General features: G+C 49.5%; 2 protein-coding genes across 2 annotated transcripts in view; both read left to right on the plus strand.

Annotated features, from left to right (window-relative positions):
* YLPM1 (YLP motif containing 1) overlaps nucleotides 1-9,914 on the plus strand; it is a 35,718-nt gene extending 25,804 nt beyond the window's left edge. The window contains 4 exon segments of the mRNA XM_078616892.1: nucleotides 1,288-1,402; nucleotides 3,911-4,044; nucleotides 5,741-5,924; nucleotides 7,670-9,914. Coding sequence (XP_078473018.1) covers nucleotides 1,288-1,402; nucleotides 3,911-4,044; nucleotides 5,741-5,887 — 396 coding nt within the window. The 3' untranslated portion in view covers nucleotides 5,888-5,924; nucleotides 7,670-9,914.
* Nucleotides 9,915-17,532: 7,618 nt separating this feature from the next.
* The window catches only part of LOC144734606 (E3 ubiquitin-protein ligase TRIM9-like), a 35,037-nt gene continuing 32,773 nt past the window's right edge, over nucleotides 17,533-19,796 (plus strand). The window contains exon 1 of the mRNA XM_078616870.1: nucleotides 17,533-19,613. Within this exon, the coding sequence (XP_078472996.1) occupies nucleotides 18,663-19,613 (951 nt within the window). The 5' untranslated portion in view covers nucleotides 17,533-18,662. The remainder of the gene's footprint in view (nucleotides 19,614-19,796) is intronic.

Raw genomic sequence — 19,796 nt, forward strand, 5'->3', positions numbered from 1 at the left:
TAATCAGAAAATGTTGCTTGTTCTCTACTTATTATTATTATTGTTCGACGGATTAATTAACCGAAACGAGTTGCACTGATGATCGTCCTGTCTAGGCCACAAACGTGCAGTTGTGTAACTCGACCAGGACACATGGGGCTGCAAGCTCGCTTAAGTACCCAGGCTGGTGGTTGGCAGTGGTGCACTCAGTGCCCGGCCGACTGCCCAGTTTGTCTTCTGTAAAGTAAACCGTAACTGCTAGCGGTCGTGTATCTCTTTTAAGTTCGACGTACATGATAAAATGGTCAAGTTCAGTTATCTCTCTCCTGCTCACTAGCGCATTCAGGCGGGATGGGGGGGGGGCTCATCTCTTTTGGGCTCCCCCCAACCCCCCTGAGCCATTGGTGGAAATTCCTTATTCCCATGGTTATGGACCAGTCTTGTCTACAGGATGGATGGGCGCACGGTTGGCATTCCACCGAGTAGCTACTAAGTTTTACCGATTCCGCAGCGTTGATGGGCTGACTTGACACCCCTCCCTACCCCCCCCCCCATCACAATCTGAATTTGCAGCTGTCTCCGACTTTGCAGCTCTTGGCTGTGAGAGCCACCCGGGCGTACTGAAACTGTGTTCGCGGATATCGCGCTTTGCCTGTGCTCGTAGATATACTGTGTGTGCGGAGTCGTCTCTTTTCTGTATGTGTAGATTACATGGCCAACTAATGATATACCAGCCTCGCGACGTGCCACTCTTTGAGTGGTGGTGGCTTGCGATATTTTAGTTTTTTCATGAAAAAATGTAAACGTTCGGAACAGACCGATCAATCGGTGTATCGTCTCGGTGGTCTTTTGTCATTCGTCTGCCCTGTAAAAGTCTTTTTTCATGTAGTGTTACACAATATGCTGTACATTTACAACGAAAATATTTTCATGGCATTACTGGTTTAATGTTATGCTGTTCATATGCACTCCTGTCATGTTTTATGAATGTTAGAAATTAGCGTCACACTGTAAATTGCCACCGGTAACTCTCCACTATGCTTCGCTCCAGTTGCTTACGATATTACATCCACACAAAAAAAACCCGCCCTCTTTCCCTTGGCATTAATGGCATGGCCTTAACCAAGTCACGTGGTTAAATGATGACGGCGTGGTGCTTGACTTGGGTCGTTCCATTTCACGTGCCGGGGGATGGGGGGCGAGCGAAGTGGCTGTTTAGGTGGCATCTCGAGCGAAGCACAGTGACGACGGAGAGAATGATGTTTGTGTGCGCAGGCTTTCGTGTCGTTACTTCTTTTTTTATAATCCTGTAACGAATCACGCCATTGCTGTGTGTTAACAAGGAAAGGTTTTTTCCTGTCTGCAATTCAGGGGTATATCCCAAAAAGCAAATGGGAAATGGACACCTCTGAAGCAAAACTAGGTACGTGTTATGCTCGTTCTCTCTCTAACGTACCTGCCCCCCGCCTAAGGGGGGGGGGCTACCGGTCTGAATGTTGAGTGCTTAGAGACATTCAAGGAAGACTTTAAAGAGTTACTGCCGTATTCCCAAACGTGAGACATGGGTTACTCCTCCGATATGGGCTGCCAGGGGTTAGCCGCGCGATGCTTTCTCAGCCAATTTAAAGCTTTCGTGACTGCAGGGATTCATCTTCTTGGTTCTTTCGGTAAAGTTACGTAGAATGGGAGTAATAAAATAATAAACATAAAACATAATAAAATAATTCAGACTCTGTCGTCTCGACAGACCTGTTCTCCACCTGAGGACGGCTGCTTGCATTGTGGCCGAAACGTCGTGAGAATTATTTTATTATATTTTAATTTTATTTCCATTCTACGTGACTTTACCGAAAGAACCAAGAAGATGCTTTCTCAGCCGTCGCTGCACGCCTAGATTTTTATCCTGCGACTACGGGAGACGCTTGTAGTTGTGGCATTCCATTGGTGTGAGCGATGGCATTTCCTAACGACACAATCCCACGTTTTTACGTAACCGGACTCTTCTAATGATCTTGGTCAGGATCTCGAAAGCTGTGAGCAATGTTGTTGAGTCTGGGTTGGTACTGGCATGGAAAACTGCCTGCGGGATATCGGGCGTTAATTGGCGGGGTTACTGCTCGGTGTCCCGGGTTCAATCCACGGAGAGATTCGATGAGTTGGAAGTGTTTGCTGTGTTTCAAATGTTAACCCCCCCCCCCCTCTTGTGCGTGGTTTTTTTTATTTCTTCTGGATTCTCCAATAGTCTGCCACGTGCCAAATACTCAGTAATGGAATTGGCCAAAAATCCCAATGTGCACACTCGCTTCTTCCGTGAGCCTTTTTTATCGATATATATATCTACCGCATTCACCGAATTATAAGGTATACTTTATTTCCCCCCTATATTTTAAATGTAAAGTTTAGGGGTGCATCTTACTTTCCGGAGCGTTTTTGCAATCTAGAGAACACGCTAATTTATCGGCAGCTTCCCCGCAACGGCAATGCCCCCTCCGTCTGGAGGTGACGATGCTCTGGTCAGTCCCATGAAAGGATCGTAACCCCCGTGTCCTCACAAGTTTGCCTGTTGAGAGGCGGAGGCACGCACTCTGCCTCCTTGTCACTGTGAACGCATCGACCGCGCTGTTCGTAACACGGCAGGCGCTTGAGGAGGGCCCCTCCCCCCCCGCACGCGTGCTCGATATGTGTGTGTGTCTGTATTTATGTTAAACTTCGCTCGCGCCGTACGTAGCCAGCCGTGCTCATCGGAGAGCGAGCGATCGAGCGTCGCTCTGAGTACTTCTGCGTGACGCAACAGATGTTTTAAAATAAAGTATATCCATGGCGAGACCTGGGCCGCTCCTTGCATCGATTGCACAGAAACTGATAGCGCCCAGTTGTTTATGTATCGCTGTCTATTTATTCAACTTTTATGCTATTTAATAATAATAATAAAAGTACATTTTTTTTTATTAAAATGCTTAAATTGTAGGTTTTGTTCATCGAAAGGGGGGAGGGGGGTGCGGTGGGTCCCAGAGCTGACCCAGTCGCGTAGGGCACGGGTTGGCACATGAAGCGGAGTAAATGCTCGGTTTAGCCAGCGGAGGTTCAGCTGTCCCAGACCGTTAGGCCACAAAGGTGTGGGGGGGGTCCCCCTTTCCCGAGTAGCTGCAGGGGTGATGCTGGTAGGCTTGGTCAAATACACGGTTCATTTCCCCACGTAACGCCTGCCTGGCGAGATCCGATCTAGACACGGTCGTCTCTACTGCCCAATTCAGAACGGAGCACGGTTCGGCGTTAAGAATGTACATGGCCAAAAGGACATCCTGCTAAAATAATAATTTAGTTTTGTTAAGCCATGCAATGGAACGTGTTTTTATTGGGGTGCGTAGCACAGTGCAGCACCCGTCGGTGTGAATAAGAGAGCACTGGAAGGGATTTCAGAAGTGGCTCTGTGATATCACCTTCTGTGGGCCATTCTCCAGCAGCGGGGGTCGCTCACTGATCTGCGAGGGTTCTGAATGGACATGATGCCAGTAGCGTAAATGGAATAAAGTTGGGGGAGATTGTGAAACTTTCTTACAGCAGAAGCTGAACATGAGCAAGGAGCAAAGTGTGTCGTGCGTTTGCATCAGAAGTTGCCCATTAATAATGGTAAAATAAAAAATTGTTTTTTACGCTCTGTTCCACCAAATGGGTTTGTGTTCGTGCATGGTACATCCAAATGTATATACGCAGCAGAGTAAACCGCCAGAGGTGTTTTGAGGGTGCAGTTCCCGCGCGTGCGTTCGCCTATCTGACGTACGACGCTGAGAACGCCTTACCCCTCCGCGTTCAGTCTCCCAACGCGGGCGTACAGGCGGTGGCGATGACGACGACGATGGCATGGGAACGCGTTGGCTGACGCGCTGCTCTTCCCCCCCCTTCGCCCTTTATCCGACGCCGCATCCCTCAGATAAACTGGACGGACTCGGCGGAGGCTGCAAGAGGAAACGCGACTTGCTGACCTCGGCAAAGCAGCGCATGGAGGATTACCTCTCGCTGCCAGAGTACTTCAGCCAGCGCCCCGCACAGCCGGGGAAGAAACGGGTGAGGCTCCCTCGTTGCACGCGCTCCCGTTTTTAGTTTTTTTTTTTGCGCCGTTGGTTTGATTTCGATGATGTAAGTGAACCCCCCGTTCCGATTCCATTCCAATGAGGTGCGTGTACACTGCTATCAAAACGAAACTGGAAAGAAAAACTCAAATAACTTTATCGGTACCGAGGCTCCCACAAGGCCATGCCGGAAAGACACGTGGCGCAATTTGGTGCCAGCTATTGTAGAGTGGCGGTCGAGTCGCTACAGTTCTCTGCGGTGAGTAACAACGTCTTTAAAAACAACGGCACTACTACGTCTCTGCGAATAAAATTTACGCTGAGCCAGTTGCGTGTTCAAAGTTTCAGGTGAACGGGGGACACCGCACCCTGCAACTTGCAGACGTCTCTCGTAACGGCGAAGAAGGGTTAATATTCGAGGCTTTTCATGATCGCTGTCATGTGTATTCGCGACAGAATTACCAGGGAGTGCTGTTTTATTAATTAGCGGGGTTGTATTTTAGATGTTCGCGGCCGTAGCGCACTGCTGCCCGACAAGAGAGTCGCGAGGGAGCCGCTCTTATTTTTCACGCACGAGAAAATTTTCGACTAGAAAATATCTTTCCATAATAGAGGTTTTTTGGGTAAGATCGCGTAAATAGAAATGTGTCGTTAAACCCGCCACCACCCTACACAGCCAATTGGTAAAGTTTGTCGTGTTAACAAAGCGTGCCATTTCGTTATTAGTTCAGCACACCGGTGTATTGGAAAGTGAACCCACAAAATGTACAATTTGAGTACGACGTTTCGCCGATGATTACAACCGGCATTTAAATTTACGCGATCTAATCCAAAAAAACTCGTGGATAATATTTGTCGCGAAAGCCTAATGCTCTCAATGTATACATGTATGTTGAACTTCTTTCGCTCCGTTTGTAGCCAACCGTGCTAATCGTAGGTGTGGGGGAAGGACAACCAATTAAACACAAAGCAGTTCTAAAGAAATGAGTTTTTCAATCTAGATGATGTAAAAGTGCGTCGCTCCATCAGAGACTGAGCACCTGACCCCGTAAGTGGGCGTGAGTCTTGCCAGCAGGAGGGGGGGGGGCGATGATTGCCTTGCGTCTTCCCAATTGTGAGTGACTTCTGCGTAACGTTTAAAATTTCTCAAAAAAAATGGGCCTGCTCGTTTCAAACCGAATTGTGGGACCTTTAATCTCCGCTGTGGTATCTTTGTGGGTTAACACACACCGCATTAACCATTTAAAACTTTTTATTTTACCAGGTCAGGCCCACTGAGCTATATAGCTCTTTCTCAGAACCGACCTGACGACAAATGATAGCTCAACGAAGTGGCTTATCACGTGGAAATCTATAGCAGCCAAATACTCTAAATGCACGTTGATTCGAAATGTGGAGGGAAAAACCGGAGGGTCCAGAGAAAAGTCCATGCGACCACGGGGAGAGAGAGACTCAAACTTCAAATATACAGCAGGCGTCAGGGTCGGGATCGAACTCACGACCTCATGTACACCAGGCGAGGTCGTTAACATCTCGCCACCGTGGCGCCCATAATAACCAGGGCGGCCTGTGGGATTCGAAGCACGAACCTCTGCGACAAGCTGCGAACGCCTGACCAGCGGATCTCCGTGGTGACCACGCCGCCCCCACCCCCCTCCCCCTTAGTGAACACGGTGCTTGCGTTCCCGCAGGTGCGCTGGGCCGACCTGGAAGAGCAGAGCGAGGCGGAGAGAAAGCGCGCCATCGGGTTTGTGGTGGGTCAGACGGACTGGGATCGCATCACGGACGAGAGCGGGGAGTTTGCCGCCAAAGCTCTTAATCGCACTCGATACTTTTAACCGTAAACTCCCGTTAGGTGTTTGCCGACGGCTCTGGGTAAGTGTCTCGCTACCTACATCGCCTTCACGCCCACCACACCGCGCACACGTTAGCGGACATCCCCGTAGTTGCAGTCCTCTTTAATTCTACGTGAATTTTGAGATTTGTTGATGATTGTGTTCGCAATTCAAAAATTTGTTTATTGATGTCGTGAAAAAAAATTGTGCCCCTTTGTAAACTTATTTCGCACCGCACGTAGCCAACCGTGCTAATCGGAGGTACGGGGGAAGGACACCAAACTAAGCGCATGAAGCAGTTTTAAAGAAATGAGCCAATGGCCAGGTCACCCGAAATGTGCCTGATTGTGACAAAGCTTGGAAACTTAAGCAGGCTTGAAACTTCTTGGTTCTTTCGGTAAAGTCACGTAGAAGGGAAATAATAAAATAATAAAAATCAAACATAATAAAATAATTCTCACGACGTTTCGGCCACAACGCAAGCAGCCGTCTGCTTTCCCTTCTACGTGACTTTACCGAAAGAACGAAGAAGATGAATCCCTGCAGTTACGAAAGCTTTAAATCGAAATTTAGGCTTGAAACTGTATAATGGATGGATGGGCAACCATCTTGCATAACAGGTGTTGCAGGCTGCCTGGCTAAATTGTGGCCTGCAGAGGGCAACAATCCATAGCTGTACTCTGCCACCACATCCATGCTATGCCTGCCTTCACCATCACATGCTGACCGGCGCGGTGAAGTATGGTCAAATAAGCCCCACAAACCCTGCACGGGACGGGGAGGTCTGCATCCAACAGTGGATTGGCATAAGTGCTGCGCACGTAGACCAAAAGAGATGTGGCACAAGCAAGTGGAAGTTTAAGTGATGTTGCGATGTTTTACCTGTTGACATTTGATAGAAGCTAGATGCAAAACCTTGGCTCTCGCGGTTAATCTGTCGGGATTGAATCCCTGCTTCTTCGTAAATACGGCCTAGCCTTGGCAGTACAGTAACATAGTTTCTTGAGCTGTGTGGTTTTTGAGTTGTCCGTTGCGAATTGCGTGGGCTTATCGTCTGCGATTTCTCCTTCACAAACGCAATACGGTCCCTTTGCAAAGGCTTGCCTAACCGTGCCGACGCAGGGGGGAACCCCCCTCTTGCGAATGTAACTGTTCGCGCACCTGTGACCCGCAATCCAGAGGTCGCCGCCGCCACGCTTTGATCGCCCGGCAGTGTGGCAGATTAAACGATAGGGCGAGTTTATTAAATCCCTCCGCCTCTGTCCAGCGGACCAAATAAGTATGTTCTCCACCGATAAAGTCTTATGATGGGCAGGTCGCGTGTAGTGGGGTAAAGTGTTGGTTCTCACCCACCTCTGCCAAAAGCATCTGGCCAGCGTGGAAGAGTAGGCCAACATACCCTCTATAGGGGGTTTGTTGTCCTGACCCCCCCCCCCCCCCGCACCTACGATTAGCACGGTTGGTTACGTACGGTTCAAAAGAAGTTCAACACGTACATAGAGCTCTCTCTGCTGAAGGCCCTAATGCCCAAGCAGTGGCTTGAGGAACACATTTCAGGGGACTGCTGATTCAAGTGAACACAACCTCCTGAAAGGTAAAACTGAAAGAGACAGGAGCAAAAATGTATGCAGAGTTTCGATGTCACATGGGGTTATGATTGTCCATTCTGTGTTGCGCTCTGATACGTAATTTTTAAAGTTCTGAAACCCCTTTGCCAGTTTGCGCGAGTCACCCGTTGTCTGTTAAAACTTTTGACATTTTGGATGTTTTTTTATTTCTTTTTAGGTGACCGAGATGGAAGGAAAAGTGGGATGAAAGAAAGTTGCGTCTACTTTAAACAAACGAAAAGATGGACAATTCATTTTCTGCGAAGGAGGCTTTTACGTAATCCCAAGGCCTGTTCTGTAACGAGTTGCATACGTGGTTTGTGGGTTTTTTTATGTGAATTAAATGCTTTCCCGTTTAATTATTCCCATTTGTGAATTTCGGAAACAAAATGTGTTAAAGGGTCAATTTTCACAGGGCGGAGATGGCAAAACAAACATCGTTTATTTTTTACTGTAAGCCAACCGCAACGCCCCCCCCCCCCTCCACTGTGCCCTGGCGCACGCGGTAACACGGAAGACGTGGGAATGTGGATAACGAGCAATCGTGTCGCTCGCGAAGGTATAGTATTCGTTTTTGGGGGAGTTTTAACATTGAGCGGGCAGTGTCGCGTGTTTAAACGTAGTTCCTTGTTGCTGCCTTCGCCATTTAAAAGTTGGCCACTGGCTCATGCCTTGGAGGTGGTACTTGATGTTAGTGCGCTGCGCGGGCTGTGATGAACCCTGGCCACAGCGACCATCGGGAGCGAGTGATATCGGAGCTGGTCCTGCGCTCCCCCCCCCCCACTCTTCACTATGACCAGCATGGCGAAGTATGGTCAAAAAATCTCCATGACCCCCGCATGGCATGGGCGGTAGTCGTTTATCACTTGGTGGATTGACAAATGTCGGGAATAGAATTGTTTTGTGCCCTCGCTCATACAGAGAGAGGGGGGGGCGTAGCCATTAACATTGGGCGGTGGTCATTGGCGTTGGAGCGTGTGCTGCTGCTGCTTCTGCATGGGACTTTGTTGGTCCCTACTGTGTCCGTGGCCTGTGCGACAGGCACGCGAGTCGGGGGGGGGGAGGGGGGGCGGTGTACCCTCATGAGATTGTTCACCGCTTTGCTCGAGTGACGGGGCGCGCCCGCTGGCAACGCGTTTAAAATCGCCTCGGTAAGCGACGTCGGATGAACTCGCTGGACTCTTGATAACTGGTTTGTCACCGATTATTTTGTTTTCTGCTGCTGCTGTTAGGAGTTACACAGATTTCTGTTTTACCAGGGTGGCTTGGACGAGTTCAACATCACCTGCATTTCGATTGGTGCATTCCCCCCCCCCAAATAAAAAGGCACTGGTTATCAATCGAATTTAGACGGAGAACATTTTCATATGGACGGTCGTCTGTGCGTGGGCATCGAACTTAGAGCTCATCACGTGGCACCCCGAATCGCCAGGTCCCGCTGCTCATTGCTGCAGGATAAGCAAAGATGAGGATTCGTCACTCGTAGATCAATCGCCCTCTTAAGTGATGACGCGTCATAATAATTACATTTATAAAACGTGTTTCGTCAAGATTAGCCATGTGTGCACCCCCCTCTCCCCTTTCCAGAGTAACTCTCCACTACAGCCCCAATCCCTGCCCAACCACAGTCCCATCTTTTTCACATTATTTACTTGTCATACACACGAGCCCATTTACACACACACACACGCGATGACCATGCGATGCCTTTGGCAAGCTATAGGAGGGCGTGTGTGTGTGTGTGCCTGGTGTTTTAATCTACACGTTGACTTGGCGTTCCATCCTGTGCTCGTAACATTTGTCGGCGGGGCTCGACTCATCAGTGTGCTCGAACACAGCCTGCTGGGTTGGGGCTCACTGGCTCTGGTGCTGCTCATACCATCGGAATGGACACAGTCCCTGGACCCATCACTCCCCCCCCTAAAAAAAACATCCCCCCCCCCTCCCTCTGCGGTTGGGTTTATAAGTCGGAGATTGTACGAAAGATTTGCGAAAATGGATTAACCCGAGTCCCCCCCCCCCACCTCGCGTGTTTTACGCTGGCGACGAGACGAAACGTCGTCCAACGATGCACAGAATGAATGACGGGGACATCTTTCGAGTGATCGCGTGCGACATTGGACGGGGGGGTGGTGGGGGGGTGACTTTGTCCGCCGTTACCTGTCGCGTATTCCCCGCGGAAAAAGCTTCGTTTTTGTCGTTGGACGTGATTTGATGAGTTGGATCGTTTTTTTGTAACAAAAACAAATATCTCGCGCGGTTGGTGGTCGCGTGAAATGTTCATGGTGTTGTTGGGGCGGGTAGGGGGGGATGTTGTTCTTTCTGGGTGAGTGCGCCGCCGGTGGAGGGCAGGCGAAGCGGTGCACGCAGACTGTGAACGTGAATTGTAAACGCCGCGTGATAAATATAATCCCCGGATCGCAGCTGCGCAGTCCTCTCTCGTGTGTCGTCTGTCGTGCGCGCTGCTCGACGGTGCTGCTGTGGTATGTTTGTGTGTGTGTGTATGTTGAACTTCTTTCGCACCGTACGTAGCCAACCGTGCTAATTGTAGGTGCGGATGGAGAACAAACTAAACGCGCATACTCTTTGTTTTTTTCGGCAAAGTCACGTAGGTAAAAAATAAAATGAAAACTACTAAATTAAATCACGACGTTTCGGGCGCAACCCACACTGAAGCGGTTGTGCTTTCACTACGTTGTCCCCACCTGAAGGACGCTTGTGTTGCGCCCGAAACGTCATTTAATTTAGTTTTCATTTATTTGATTTTTTACCTACGTGACTTTACCGAAAAAACCAAAGTATGAATCCTTGCAGTCACGAAAGCTTCAAATCTAAAACTAAACGCAATTTAATATAGTGGTGTTGTGTATAGCAGTAGTGTAGTGTAGTGAATAGTGTTGTGTATAGTGTGTGTATGTTGAACTTCTTTCGCACCGTACCTAGACAACCGTACTAATCGAAGGTGCAGGGGAAAGACAACTTTAACACAAAACGCGGTTCTAAAGAAATTAGTTTTGAATCTAGATTTAAAAGTGCATAGCTCCAGTGGCTTTCCAATGTCGGAAAGAAGAGCGTTCCAGACGGCCGCAGAAGCGCTTATGAAAGCGCACGATGCAGTGGTGTCGTGGTCGGCACACTGAACTTGCGATCCAGAGGTCGCCGATCCGATTCGTTCTCCCGGCTTGGTATGGAGGAGTGCGTGGGTTCGATCCCGACCCCTGTATATTTTGAGTTTGTATTATCTCCCCGTAGTGGCGTGGATTTCTCTCCAGATCCTCCGGCTTTTCCCTCCATTTAGAAACAACGTGCGTTTAGAGTATTTGGCTGCTTTCAATTTCTACGTGATGATAAGCCACTTTGTTGTATTATCATTTGTGGCCAAGTCGCTTCTGAAAAAGAGCTACAATATCTAACTCGATGGGCCTTACCTGGTGAAATAAAAAAACAGCGAAATAGTTTGGCTGGTTCAGGTCAGAATCAGGTCGGTGGGCGCATTACTGGCAGCGGAGGCGATGCACGCACGTGTAATAACAGCTATCGTGGGTTCACGTGGGGGATTGGCTTGCCGGTCCTGCTTGTAGCCAATAAGGGTCGAGATAGGGAGTGTGGGGCCGGCGTGATCACGGCATGTCATCAGGAGTGATTGGCCCAGCCATTTGGGGCCCCAGCCAATGGGGATCCGGGTAAGAGGCGTGGTCCCGGGATTGACAGGGAACCATCGAGAACGGTCGAGATTGCCCATGGAGGATTGGCTGGGAGGACCACGTGACGAAGGGATTAAGAGGGAGAGAGAGGAAGGATCGAGAGAGAGACTGGGAACTGAACGGGGGCGAGAGCCACGCGCGAACGGGGCTCCGGGTGCCACGTGCGCGGCGGGAGCTGGTGGGAGTCCGCCGCCACTACGTTGTCTGCCAGCAACGGAGCGTGTGGGAGCAAGTGTACCGTGAAGTGAAAATAAAGAGGACCGATTCCGAATCTGTCTCCGGAGAATTATTACACACGCAATCCAGCCCCGTGGAAACAGCAGCGAGTGTTGGTGAATCACCGAAGAGATGTTGTCAAACTCCTCCCTACCTGTGGGTGTCGTCGTGGTGCCATACCCTGGCTTGCCAGCAGAAGGCAGCATACAGCAAGTGTGGACTTCAATCTCCGTTCCATCTGTACGGGGATAAGAGTGTTGCATCCTCGCACACGTGGGGTTGTTCCGGTTTTACTGGACATCTGTGCAAGAAAAGAGCTTATCTCATCGGATTCCTTCAATCTAAATGAAGATTCAGATTTCTGATTCCTCCCACATTAGATCGGGCCACGGCCTGGGCCATTTTTGCCCGCGCTGGTTCTGGCTGCTTTGCCGCTCATGTCAGAATCGGAATCATAATATTTACACTGCAATATGAATCAGATGAGCTATGAAGCTCTTTTCACGGATGTCCAGTAGAGGCGGGTCAGAACGTTACAACAACAAACAGTACAAAAACATGATCGTAACGCAAAGTACAAAAAAGGTTTAAAAAAACCCAAACACCAACAAACACCACACTAAACCATCCCCATCCTACCAGGCAAATCCCACTGAGGCATTAACTTATCAGAAGCGACCTGGCCACTAACGATGGCTCAACAAAGTGGGGCCCCATCATTGTACATTTATAGCAGCAAAATCATCTCACGTGGTTCACGGACACTGCGTATGACTTCGTCTTTGCATACTTGACTCGCCTTGAAGCGTGGGAGTGAAACGCATGGGAAGTGAGTGCCTCGCAAATGTGTGCGACGTGGCGTTTGCCGTGACGCCTTCGCCCGTGCAAGTTAATTGGATTGCAGAGTGCGACATCGCCCTCTGCACCGAATCGTGGCACTCGGCGTGTTCACGATCAATCAATTAATACGCGTGGCCTCTTGCATTACTCTGGTAACTAATTAGTCACGCAATCACGTCATGACACTACCCCCCACCTCAAATGAGTACATGGTGCTGTGTGTAAACATCATTGGGGAGACAAAGGCGGCCGGGCAAGGTGCTAGCCACCCACCCACTCGTGTGCCGTTCCGGCCTTCATAGGTGCTCGCTAACAGCACTTGCTCCTCCAGCCTGTTAAGGCTACACGGGTGATCTTTTTCTTTGGAGGAGAGAGGAACACACACAGTGGCACGTCTATTTAAATTAAAATATCTCCACCTGGATAAATCTTAAGATGAAGCATCACCGCTTGCAAGGCAGTGTCAGGTTACAAGCGCGCACACACGTGTGTGCGTGTGTGCGATCGTCTTCACAATGAGCAGATGCAATCTCGATATGAAGCGTAAGATGCTAAAGGGGCCCAACCAGCTGAAAGCAACAAGGAGCACTCGTGATGGCAATCTGCATGCACGTAACGGATACCTACTGACCCAATGTCGATCCTAATGATGTTGCCCAAGTGTTAGAAAGGTCGTCTGTGGCGCATATAACCTTACTGCGAGAACAACCCGTAAACCAAACATGATCGACATTTGGCCAAGGAGATGAATCGGATCCGTTTACTCATAGGGTTAAAGTATTTTAATTGCTTTAAGTTGGGTGTTAGACGCTTACAAATGTTACCATCCACGTGATCCGCATAGCCGTCGACCCGTACGGTTCACCCCGTATGCTTCACCAGGGACATTGAATTTCGATTTAAAGCTTTCGTGACTGCAGGGATTCATCTTCTTGGTTCTTTCGGTTAAGTCACGTAGAAGGGAAGTAATAAAATAATAAAAAGAAAACACAATAAAATAATTCTCACGACGTTTCGGCCACAACGCAAGCAGCCGTCCTCAGGTGAAGAATAGGTCTGTCGGAAAGACAGCGTCTTTTTTATTTTATTATTTCCCTTCTACGTGACTTTACCGAAAGAACCAAGAAGACAGGGACATTGAGTTTTCAGGTCCATACGGCGTACAGCCGTTTCAATACGGGCAAAAATAAAAGTGTCTAGTAGTAGGTTTTTACCCTTTTAAACTGGTACAAAACTGACACCTTTATTCAAGGCATCATGTTTGCAATAACCACAACACAAGTAGTCAAAAAAGCAAACAAAAAGAAGCAACTCTGATAATGATAATAATATGCACTGTCCTTGAAGTTGATTGGTCCACACCCGAGACGGCTTTCTTTAGAGCCTAGTCCCCATTGGTGTTGGACCAGATGACACCAGAAGGCGTACAACTCAAACACAGTGCAATATCAGAGTATTGAGAGCTCGGGGTAAGCATTTACTATATTTTGCCACTGGTAAAAGAGATCTCATAGTATAAAAGTGTCTGTTTGTGTTTCTCCCTTGTGATGTGACTTTGTAGGATGAACGTTCAGATTAATAAAGGCACGGGGTGACCAATAAGGTCTGAATTGGTCTGTAACAAGGTAGGGGCACTGATATGAGGTTGACAGGGATGTGATCAGTGGGCCGAGTAATTCGCGTAAAGCGAAGTGCGATTGTTCGCCTGGATATAGAGCGACGCGGATGTTTATTTTTACTTCAGAGCTCCCGTGGATTTCTTTTTGTGAGTCATGGTGATGATAAATTAGTGAGAGGGAGATAGATTGCTTATTTGTATATAACTGCGTATTTAGAGACGCTCGCCAATGTGTTCGTCTTTAAAGCTGCCGTGGATTTCTTTTTGTGAGTCATGGTGATACGGGAGGGGGGGTCGAGTGGGAGGGTGTGATGGATGGCTTATACGTCATTTATTTTAAACCCATAAATGTCATTGTTTGTCTGTCCGTGTGTTTGCGGCCCAAACTTGCTAAGGATTTGGCTCGCAAACCGTGGGGTATACTTTTTAACAAAAGTAGCCAGTTAGCACGCCATAAGCCCCGTGCCGAGCCATTCCGATTTCGCGTCCGTCACCTTTAAAATAGTTTCATTAGCGATTTTGTGCTGTTTCCAGTTATATATTTATTTACTTATTTATTTCTTTGCCCATACCAACTCACACGTGTTCCGTGGGGGGGAGGGGCTCCTACCAACTGACACGCGTTCCGTGGGGGGGGGGGGGCTCCTACCAACTGACACGCGTTCCGTGGGGGGGGGGCTCCTACCAACTGACACGCGTTCCGTGGGGGGAGGGGCCCTACCAACTCACACGCGTTCCGTGGGGGGGAGGGGCCCTACCAACTCACACGTGTTCAGTGGGGGGGAAGGGCTCCTACCAACTGACACGCGTTCCGTGGGGGGGGGGGGGGCTCCTACCAACTGACACGCGTTCCGTGGAGGGAAGGCCCCTCCAAATCACGTGTTCCGTGGGGGGGAGGGGCTCCTACCAACTGACACGTTCCGTGGGGGGGAGGGGCCCTACCAACTGACACGCGTTCCGTGGGGGGGAGGGGCTCCTACCAACTCACACGCGTTCCGTGGGGGGGAGGGGCCCTACCAACTCACACGCGTTCTGTGGGGGGGAGGGGCCCTACCAACTCACACGTGTTCAGTGGGGGGGAGGGGCTCCTACCAACTGACACGCGTTCCGTGGGGGGGGGGGGCTCCTACCAACTGACACGCGTTCCGTGGGGGGGAGGGGCCCTACCAACTCACGTGTTCCGTGGGGGGGAGGGGCTCCTACCAACTGACACGTTCCGTGGGGGGGAGGGGCTCCTACCAACTCACGTGTTCCGTGGGGGGGAGGGGCCCTACCAACTGACACGCGTTCCGTGGGGGGGAGGGGCTCCTACCAACTCACGTGTTCCGTGGGGGGGAGGGGCCCTACCAACTCGCACGCGTTCCGTGGGGGGGAGGGGGCGATTTCTCTTTCGTGTGCACACTGCGGAAGGTAACACAGATATTTACAGCTCCCTTAAAGCATTTATTACCATGACTGTTTAGGGGCCGTCCATAAATGACGTCGCGCACCGAGGAGGGGGTCAGACATGTGTGACGATGTGTGACGAGGGGGAGGGATTGAGAAATGTGACGTCACATAAAAATGTGCAACTTTAAATAAATATAGACAACACGTTCTACTTAATTAAATAGACTTCTTAATAAATGTTTTCTCCTACAACATCAAAGTGCAGCGCCACATTAAATACGCACTACAATGACAATAGTTTAAAGCGATTTGAAGCATGTTTTATTTTCAAAATGGAAATATGGGTTTGGGGGGGGGCAGAGCTTTGTGACGTCATTTTTGAGGGGGGGTCTGACTTTTTGTGACGCTGTGTGACGAGGGGGTGGGGGGGGTAAAAAATCGTCCAAAATAGCGTGACGTCATTTATGGACGGCCCCTTAGGCCCTCGCATTCCACTCATTACAAATAGCCTTTTAGAGGTTAGATTTAATGACACGGAAGAACCAATGTTTTTGAAGAATAGCCTTTTTCTCTACTCGTGAGGCATAAGCATCCACGCATTATCACTGTACAGGGGCAAACCAATACATTCCTCAATTACGTCTTCATTCTATTGTATTTACACTTCAGTAGGGGGTTGAGCAGTGACGCTATGTCACTTACGCTTGATTGGTGCGCATCTGCTCATAGTTAAAGGTAGGTTAGGTTCATTTTATATTCGTGGACTTTCATTATTTTCCCACTCTTGCTCGCGGCAAATGTTTGCACCAAAATGACGGAACACCCTCGCAGTCGCTCACAATGACTTATTATACCCGCGTGCATTTCCCCTCTCACTTGCTTCTTTCGCTAAAGTCACGTACATAGAAAACTATGATTTACAAACTTATTTAGTCGATGTAAAGAGTATGTGTTAGTCGATGTGTCTATGTGTGTGGGTCCATGTGTGTCAGTCGATGTGTATGTGTGTGTACGTCGCAATGTATGTCTGCGTGAGTCCATGTGCATTTGTAAGTCCGATATGTGTGTGTGTGAGTCCGTGTGTGTCTGTACGTCGATATGTGCGTGTGTAAGCCCATGTGTATGTGTGTGAGTCGATGTGTGTGTGTGTGAGTCGATGTGTGTGTGTGAGTCCATGTGTGTGTGTGAGTCCATGTGTGTGTGAGTCCATGTGTGTGTGAGTCGCTGTGTGTGTGTGAGTCGCTGTGTGTGTGTAAGTCAATGTGTTTGTGTGTGTGGGTCGATGTCTGTGCGTGTGTAAGGCGAGGTGTGTGTGTAAGTCGATGTGTGTGAAAGTCTATGTGCGTGTGTGTAAGTCTATGTGTGTGTGAGTCGATTTGTGTAAGTCGATTTGCGTGTGTGCGTTGATCTGTGTGGGTGTTAGTCCATATATGTGCGTGTGTAAGTCCATATGCTTGTGTGTAGTTCATGTGTGTGCGTCGATATGTGAGTGTGTAAGTCAATGTGTGTATGTGAGTCGATAAGTCAATGTGTCTGTGTACGTCTGTGTGTGCGTAAGTCCATCTGTGTGCGTCTATATGTGTGTGTATGAGTCGATGTGTGTGTGTTAGTCGATATGTCTGTGTGTGTAAGTCCATGTATGTGTGTAAGTCGATGTGTGTGCGTAAGGTGATGTGTGTAAGTCCGTGTGTGTGTCAGTCTTCGTGTGTGTGTCAGTATATGTGTGTGAGTCGCTGTGTGTGTACGTCGATATGTCTGCATGTAAGTGTGTGTGTGTGTGGCTCTATATGCGTGTGTGAGTCGATGTGTGTGTGTAAATTGATGTGTGTATGTTCGTCGATGTGTGTGTATGTAGGTCGATGTGTGTGTGGGTCAATGTGTGTGCGTGTAAGTCGATATGTGTGTGTGTGTTTTTTTTTTACGCCCGGGCAACGCCGGGTACTTCCCGCTAGTATGCTATCTAAGTCTATATAAATGTATTAAACGCTTGCCAACGTGGAACTTCCGCGGATTTCTTTTTGTTCGTCATTGGTGATAAAGTCGGGGGCTGAGTGAGTGGGAGGGAGATAGAAGATGGCTTAGATGAGGAGTCGGAAACCTGCAGTTCCAAAACCGCATGAGGCTTTTTAAGGATTGCTTCATGACCATAATTCACACGCATTGCGGCTCTTGAAACATCGATTATTATTATTTTGTTTACAGAATTCGATAAAAAAAAAGTGTCTCTTTTTTATTTTGGTTGCCGATCCCTGGCCAACGCGGAACTTCCGCGGATGTTTAAGAGCTGCCGTGGATTTCTTTTTGTTCGTCATGGTGATAAAGTGGGAGGTTGCTGAGTGGGAGGGAGAGGAGTATATAAATATATAACGCCGTGTGCTGGTGAGGAGAGAGAGAGAGAGAGCGAGGGAGCCGAGGAGAAGGGAGAGAGATCGGATCGCTGTTCACTCCGCCGTGGTGCTGATCAGCTCGGCTTCATATAAATCACGCGCGCGCACACACAGACAGACCCGCGTTATTGTGTAAACGTTCGTTCGCTTTCCTCACTCGAGCCGCTGTGGTCGTGCGTCAGAGGTAAGGAGGGGTTAGCCGTAAGAAGACTCGGCAAGAGTGGGATTAGGGAAGATCACGGACGGAAGGTATTCTGAAGGAACACAACGGAAACGGATACATATGAAGGGCAGGCGAGCGGTGATGATTAATAATAATAATCCTCATAATAAAACCTTTATAGTCTAGAATAACATGCAGCTGTCTTGCAGGCGAGAGCTGGGATTATAAGGGAAATCCACGACAGATATAGCATGCAGATTAAGAATACGTTTGCGACGGTACAGTACTTGTGAATACATTACGAATCGTCAGCGCATTGGACGTACGAATGAATAAACGGTAGAGAAAGATTTTATGGGGATTAATGATATATTTTATTTTAATAATACATAATTTTACAAAAAACCTCGTACTGTTTAGAGCACAATGAAGTTTATAAGCGGAGGCGATAGCCGGGATTATAGCTGAACGAGAGAGGCAGTAAGCACGCAGATTTACAGCGCGTCCGTGTAGCCTACGACGCAGCAGCAAACTCGTCTGGCTGTGCGCATATTGGCAATCGTCGAACGAGCGAAATGAATGAATGAATGAGCGCGAGAGGAACGACACGGGTGACGAGACGAGAAGACGTTGCGGCAACCGAAGCAGGAAGAATAATAATAATAATATCTCGTGTGAAGAGCGTACCGGATTGCGAATGTCACCAGCATTGAATGGACGTGCGCGTGAATGATTGAGTTGAATGAGCGCCTAGAGGAACGAACGGGGCAAGACGAGACATCGGCAACCCGGGACTGGGAGAATATTTCAAAGCGTCCTTCGACGACGAAGAGTGTGAGCGAGAGAGGAGAGGCATGGAGGAAGAACTCAAGTGTCCCGTGTGCCAGGCGCTGTTCCGCGACCCGGTGATCCTTCCCTGCTCGCACAGCCTGTGCCAAGACTGCGCCTCCACGTGCGCCGCCACGCCGAGCCCAGACTGCGAGACACCTCCTCCTCTACTACCGCCACAGCATAATCCTCCTCCTCCTCAACATCATCAACAGCAGCAGCAGCATCACCAGCAGCAGCTGCAACATCAGCATCAGCAGCAGCTGCAACAACAACAGCTGCAACAACAACAACAACAGCAGCAGCAGCAGCGAAGGGCGTCTTGCCCCGACTACGAGGCAGCTGGTCTCGACGCGGATCAGCTGAGCCTCTACAGCGAAGCGGACAGCGGCTACTACGGCTCCTTCCTCGGCAACCCGACTGGAGGCTCCCCGGGTCCCCTGCGGTCCACCCCTCTGAGCCGCCGCCACACGCTCCTGCTGCTGCCCGCGCTCGCGTGCCCGCGCTGCAGCAGGGTCGCGCATCTGGACGAGAGAGGAGTGCAGGGATTGCCCCGCAACAGGGTGCTAGCGGCGGTCGTGCGCAGATTCCGATTGCGGGAGCGGCAAGAGAAGGAGGAGAATGGTGAGGATGATGATGATGATGTTGTTGTTGAGGATGTCGACGAGGAAGTGGCCAACGTAATCGCTGGTGGTGCTGCTGCTGCTGGCGGGGATGGTTCTCCTGCAGTCTGCGAGCTTTGCGATGGCGATAGCCCCCAGGCTGCGAGCGTGCTCTGTGAACAGTGCCAGGTGGCGTACTGCGACGCCTGCCGCAAGAGATGTCACCCGGCACGCGGGCCCCTCGCTCGCCATCGACTGCTGCCCGCCGAGGGCAGAAGTCGGGACGCGGCTGCCGAAAAGTCGGCGGCGTGGAAGCAGAGGGCCCACGATGGTGACGGCGATGAGACGCAGGAGGAGGAGGGAGCAGCCGCTCAGGTGATTATCACTGGGAGGTTTTTATTTTGTGTTTTTATTACTGGCGGATTTTTTTGTTTGTTTATATTATTGCTGGCATGTTTTCGTTATTGCTGGCAGGTGATTATCACTGGCGTGTTTTATTTTGTTTGTATTACTGGCCGGCTTTTTTATGTTATTGCTGGCAGGTTTTGATTATCGCCG

The sequence above is a fragment of the Lampetra planeri genome, chromosome 52 (assembly GCF_965212315.1).
Source record: "Lampetra planeri chromosome 52, kcLamPlan1.2.h2, whole genome shotgun sequence".
NCBI classification, from domain to species: domain Eukaryota; kingdom Metazoa; phylum Chordata; class Hyperoartia; order Petromyzontiformes; family Petromyzontidae; genus Lampetra; species Lampetra planeri.